Genomic DNA, 6,339 nt, shown 5'->3' on the forward strand with positions numbered 1-6,339 from the left:
GGTGGGGGGGGTGAGGGGAGACGGGGACTGGAACTGGAACAGAGAGAAAAGAAAATATAACGCAGATCAGTTCTGCTTCTGAGAACCCCCGTTCTTTGGTGAAATGACACAGTGTTTACCTGAAAAGGAAGTAATTCTTCAACCGTGCATTCAGAGGAACAAGTATTGCCTCCCCCCATTCCCCAGCTGGCAAGCCAGCTCTCGCATTCCTAAAATATCCGGAGATAAAAATATTAGCAAGGCCCCGAGCCCAGTGTCTGTGTTTTGGCCTGGATTAAACCAGGATCCTAATCCAAATTTGGCAACTACACGAAACTTTTAATCTTTCCTTTTACCGGTTCCTGACCACCTCCAAAAGGGTCTGTGCCCGAAGTCAGAATGTGATGCTTCATTGCTGTGCAATTATGTCTGTTTCTGACACGTCCAACTGGCTGTGTTGCAGAATTTTTTGTGTTACACCTGTAAGGAGTATGTAGAAGACCTGGCAAAAGTCCCCAAGGCGTTTTTACAAGTAAGTACTCTGCCCTTAATAGGTGTACATGCGGTTGCTGGAGTTGAGCAGATTTGTTATGTCCTGCTGCAGGCTTGCGTGAGGCTTAAACCTTCTAGGAACCAAAAAAAAAAAAAAAAAAGGCTCAGAAGAAAGTTAGCGCTTTCACCATTTGCTACAATAGCCATAATGTATCTGCCTAGGAGACACAGGAAAGGATTTATTGCACTACATGCTCTCTTGCAGCAGCGTTATTTCTCCCTGCCCTATTAGCTCGGTGCTGTTTTTTCTTCTGTGTTCTGAACAGTTAGACAACATCTGACAGGCATTTCTGTTGGTATTAGTAGTGCCCAGGGCAGCTGTCTTCTCCTGACCACTAACTAACTACTGCCCTTTCCATTATGTCGGTACGGCTGACTGATGGTTGTGCATGGAACAAAATCAGAAAATTGATCTGGATTAAAAATAGTCTCTTTTTCTATGGTTATTTGTAAGCTGCATCAGTTGTGTGACCTGTTCTCCAGGCAGCTGCACAAACAGGAGTGACATAGTGACAGAAAGGAGAAATGGAGTGGGCAGGGGTTGCTATGGACGGGTATTTGTTGGGTGGTAGGAGATACCAGAGAAAGACAATGATCCCCTGCTAAATGTGGAAGGTCAATCTCTCTCTTCTAGGCTGCTGATTGAAATTCTGTCATATTTTATTCCCAACAGCAGCATAGCCGATGACAGAGACTCAGCTCCTTGCTGACATCAAGGCTTAGATGGACTAGGAGCTTGGGGATGAAAAGGGGTGATTTCTTTGGCACCTGTCCTTCTCAGGACAGATTTTTCTAAACCGCTCAATCAGTGTTACTCAGAATGACATTTGCTTGATTTGGCTGCTCAAATAAATGTGTACAGAGAATCAAAACCATCCATGCTTTTCTTAGTGTGAGTATTCTGTTTTTAGGAGGCCTTCTTTTCATAACGAGCAAAATGATTCTATATGGGAAAGGCAAGTATTATACCCTAATATAAAAAAAAACCCCAACATTATATTTTATTAACTGTTTTACTGGCAACTAAATGAACTTAAGTTTTGGCCTCTATTTTAGACTCAGGCCTAATGTTGCGCCTGCAAAAGACAGCAGTACCTGCAGATGCAAGTTATATTTATTAATGGGCATCAGTATATGTAAATCACAGATGTATATGCACTGATATTCACATGCTGCTTCTTTGCAGTTGCAGGTGCAACTGAGTGGAAATTCTGAATTTCCAAAATCATAGCAGGTTGCAATCAATTGAAAAGATGACGCTACTAATGCTACAGAAAAAGTTTACACATCTGTAACTGGAAAGTTATCCTCAAAAATAATTTTTCACTTAATTAATTAATGTAGCTGCTAACTGTGGGTGGTAGACAAAGGTGCAGGCTCCAAACATGTAAGTGATGTTAACTTCAAGTAATTTTAACTCAGTGCACTGTGATCATTAACTCAGGATACCAGATTCTGCTAATGCTTTGCAGCCGTGCAGAAACACCGAGCTCCTCTTTTCAGTTTCAATACCCATGTTCTGTTCTAGGAAGCAAATGTGAGGCTTATAGTTATTGGACAGTCATCTTATCATCACATCAAGGTAAATAAAGTAGTCATTAAATGCATTGTATCCTCTATTGTGTCTTAATGGTCTGCATTGAGGGATTTCTGCTCTGAGTGAAAAGATGGTCATTTGCAACCACAGAAAAAGAGGACTATTCTTTTTCATGAAGCAATTCTAATAGTGGTACATGAATAAAACAAATAACCAAGATGTTCAGTTTAAAAACCACTGGGGCTGGCTAAGGAAACATTTTCTTGATTTCACTGGAAGCTTTGTTTTAGTAAAAGCTTCAGGGCTAAAAATTTTTGGCCTTTAATTTAAACATGACAAATCCACAGGTTTCCAAACCGGGAGGTGGGGGGTGGCAAGGTTGCAGTATTCCACTGTCAGTAGATCCTAGCTAATTACTGTCTTAACCTTAAAAATATTACTTCTCTTGTATGCATATATTTTGCAGCCCTTTTGCAGTTTAACTGGGTATACCCACGAAATGTATGTAGATCCACAAAGGGAAATTTATAAAACACTTGGCATGAAAAGAGGTGAAAGTAATAACGTATCAGGTAAGAATAATTTTCTCGCTTTGTTTGGACTTACACAGAACAAAAAAGAATGCTGTGATAAAATAGTATGATCACAATGTAAATAAGGAGTTGCCCACCAGACCGTCTCTTGTAGGCTGTATTTTGTCAAAACACTTGTAGTCAGGAAACTGAACTATTCATAGCAGCTGTTCGATTTTGTTTTTCTCCTTACATGCTTTTGTATTTCTAGATAACAAGTATTTTGCCGTTTTGTTTAGTGCAGAGCCCTCATGTGAAATCAAACACGCTCCTGGGAAGTATTAGGAGTGTGTGGAGAGCAATGACTGGCCCGGCTTTTGATTTTCAAGGAGACCCCGCTCAGCAGGGAGGAGCTTTGATTTTAGGCCCAGGTGAGCTTCTTTGTTATGTTTGAAAGTTACAGTCTGCTCCAGTAGCTGTTTGCTTTAACGCTGCCGTGTCAGCTGCTGTCCCTGTGGATCCCAAGGAGACAGTCTTGTGTAGACCTGTGTTATTTTGCCAGCTGAAGGAACCCCTGGAAGTGTCATTGTGTAGTCCCACCTCCCACAGAGGTGGCACAAAGCTGATCACAGTCCTGCAGAAATTGATAGGAGTGCTGATGGAACAACTGCCTCAAAGTTTGGAGCGGTTTTCTTTGACATTGTGGTGTTCACCTACATTCTGCTTTCACATTTGATTCTAGGCATTTAATGCAGTTTTAGTAGAGGAATAATGCACGTAGCTGCAACATGACAAAGTCATCCCATCAAATCATTAGGAAACATCATGCTACAGCAGATTTAATTCAATTAGATGCCTCAATGTTCCTTGCTTCTGTAACTTAATTAAAAACAATCTATGTCATTGTTTAAAATATAGTATATTGTGCAATCTATAGAGCCAGTACACATTTGTACAAGAACTAGTAGTGAATCAGAATGCTTCTTTGATACACTTATGTCTTTGAATAAATAAATGTTTTATTCAACCATTTACATGTTTATTCTCATTCCGTTTCAGGTAATGAAGTTCATTTTTTGCACCTTGATAAAAACAGGCTGGATCATGTTCCCATTAACACAGTTTTGCAGCTGGCAGGAGTTAAAACAGTAAATTTCACAAACAAACCCCAGATTATTGACATATGACACTGACACAGCATATACATTTTTTTATTTGTGCTCTACAAGGACAGTTCTCCAGTGAATTGCCACCAGCATTGGTACTGTTGGGTCTTTATGGGACATCTGAAACCCTATTTAGAAAATCAGAGCACAGAATAAACTACTTTATTTATGGCATTGAAGATGGGCATGAAAGTGCTATTTCTACTCTGTGTAAGATAACAAAAACTAAAACACAGCTGAGGCTTATTGCAAAAAATCCTGTAGCTTAGTATTTCCTCATCAAACAATCTTGCTAATATATATTAAAAATCTTTGTTCAAGATACACTACATTAAAAAATCTGGTTTTGCTCAGGAAGAACTTTGGCTTCTTGCCTTCACACTGGCTTTCAATCCAGTACTTCTCAGCGATGTTTCAAAGCTTCCAGCACCGTGTGACAATCTTGCATTAAAATACACCTTGAAAAATCACAGTTTCAAACACTGGGACTTAGGCTTATACCTACTTTTGCATCTGGCACTGGCAGATGTTATGAAATATTTTATAGTTTTAAATAAATATTTTAAACGCATCATCCATTGTCTGCAATTCTTTTGTGGCATATGAAAAGATGGGTCCGTAAGACCAGGGAGGGGTGTGTCTGAAACATATTTCTGATCAGATTGTCAGTTTTGGAGTAGGCCATAGTCATTTAGTTGTTTTCCTTTGAAGATTTGCAGCAGAATGTTCTCCCCTCTGTGTGTGTGTGCGCTTTCTCTCGGAGAGCAAGAGATCTCTGAATCTCTGTCCTTGGTTATTTCTGTCCTAGACAACTGAGCTAAGGGCAACAGCATTTTGGTTTGCAGTTCTGTCAGATTTCATATTATCCATTTTTCTAGAAATATTTATGTTCAGAGTCTACTGCTTTCATTAAAGTAGATGTGCCCTCTTTCATCTGCAAGCCACCTCTTTTCAGCAATTTTAAAATAAGATTGTCTGAGATTTACGGAGGAGCATATCCTCCTCTGCAGTTTCTGATCTTTGGCCCTCACTGTAAAATGATACTGTTCATACATATCTCACCTGCAAATTCCCTTTTCAAGCCTTAACACTAATGCAATTGTAAAACAGCATTCTGTGAAGAGGTTTGTCCCTGCATCCATTAAGGTCACTGGCAGGCCCAGAGCAAGCTCCAGAGAGCTCTACACCATTAAGAGCATGTGAAATTAAATGCAGTGTTCCTTGACGAAAAATAAAAGGCTTGCTTAAGAAACATAATGATACTGAGCAGTGTAATTCCATTAAAAGTACTACACCTTGGCACCTTATTAATTACCTACACATTTTGATATGGTGTGTTTAGAAGGAGGATGTTATGAATGTAAAAATAGTCTGTTCAGTTCCGTGCTTTGACTAAACAGCACTCAGCACAGGGCTAAAAGTAGTCATGTGCAGACTCCGAACCCACGTGATTTCAGGGCTGGCCAGAGGCGTAGGGGGCGGGCCCCAGCCGCTGGGGCTCCCAGGGCAGGCAAGTCTGCTTTTCAAGACCACTGCCCCTACATTCATAAATAAGCAGCTGCCCCCTCCCTCCAGGGCTCCCCCAGCTCACCAATATTCTTGAGTACGTCGGAAGCTCTGGAATGCAGCTGCCTCTGTGTTACTTAAACCACAGCAGAAAGCAAGCTAGAAAACTGGTCTTATGCTTGTAAAACAAAGAAAAGAAATGCAGAAAAATTAAATTGTTTTCAAAGAGAAAGAATGATTAATGTTCAGTTTACTTGTAGCGCTTTCACACTGCTTCATTCACCTGATCATCACTCCCAAAGACACTGGCACTTTTGGTTTGCAGTCATTTCACTTTCACTTTCTTGGTGCTTTTGATTTTAAAGGAAGTGTTTGGCTAGCTGTTTTTCCGCTTTTTTTTCTTTCAGTGGAATTAAAATAATAGGAATAGTTCTATTGCTGCATTTTGAATACATTAAATAAAACTAACCATAGCTAAAAGAACTCTGGACTCTTAAAAGGGATTGGAATTAAGTTGTAGTTTGACAGCTCTGTAGGTTGAAGTCATCCACCCTCACTATGTCAATACTGACAGAAGCCATACCATGGCCTCTGTGTTACTCCAGCAAAACCACTTCTTCAGAAAGATTTTCAAAATGCAGACAAACAAAAAGAGTGAAGAAGAGAGAGAGACGAGGATTCAGTAGAAGTACAGTCCTAATTAGGGCATCAGCCCTGCATTTTTTTGCTTGAAGATGGACTGTTGCACCTGGCCACGGTTTCAGCAAGTTCACTGGTGCCCTGCAAGACAATGATTCCCACGTGCGTAATGAACTGGAACGATGATGGCCATGCATCCATGGGAGAAATGGTTTTTGAAGTGTCAGCAGAATTTTAGAACTGTGCTGTTATTTAGAAAAAGTATTTTTTAAAAGTTATGCAGCGAAAGGTGGAAACCAGCGGGAGGTAATCACTGACCTCGTGCTCTGCAGATGGTAGAATACTTCAGCACAGGCTTTTTTCAGGGCCGATGAGACAGAGGTGGGGAGGGACAGGTTTTCAGAAGTTGTTTGAACTACAAGCTTGGTTTATCTCAACGCCTTCTTAA

General features: G+C 40.4%; 1 protein-coding gene across 1 annotated transcript in view; it reads left to right on the forward strand.

Moving 5' to 3' along the window:
* AAED1 (AhpC/TSA antioxidant enzyme domain containing 1) overlaps positions 1 to 3,767 on the forward strand; it is a 16,981-nt gene extending 13,214 nt beyond the window's left edge. Inside the window, exons 2-6 of the mRNA XM_009885848.1 lie at positions 443 to 511; positions 2,060 to 2,113; positions 2,535 to 2,640; positions 2,880 to 3,011; positions 3,640 to 3,767. Of these exons, the coding sequence (XP_009884150.1) occupies positions 443 to 511; positions 2,060 to 2,113; positions 2,535 to 2,640; positions 2,880 to 3,011; positions 3,640 to 3,767 (489 nt within the window). The remainder of the gene's footprint in view (positions 1 to 442; positions 512 to 2,059; positions 2,114 to 2,534; positions 2,641 to 2,879; positions 3,012 to 3,639) is intronic.
* Positions 3,768 to 6,339: the final 2,572 nt, after the last annotated feature.

This window comes from Charadrius vociferus, unplaced genomic scaffold, assembly GCF_000708025.1.
Source record: "Charadrius vociferus isolate BGI_N301 unplaced genomic scaffold, ASM70802v2 scaffold235, whole genome shotgun sequence".
Taxonomy (NCBI): domain Eukaryota; kingdom Metazoa; phylum Chordata; class Aves; order Charadriiformes; family Charadriidae; genus Charadrius; species Charadrius vociferus.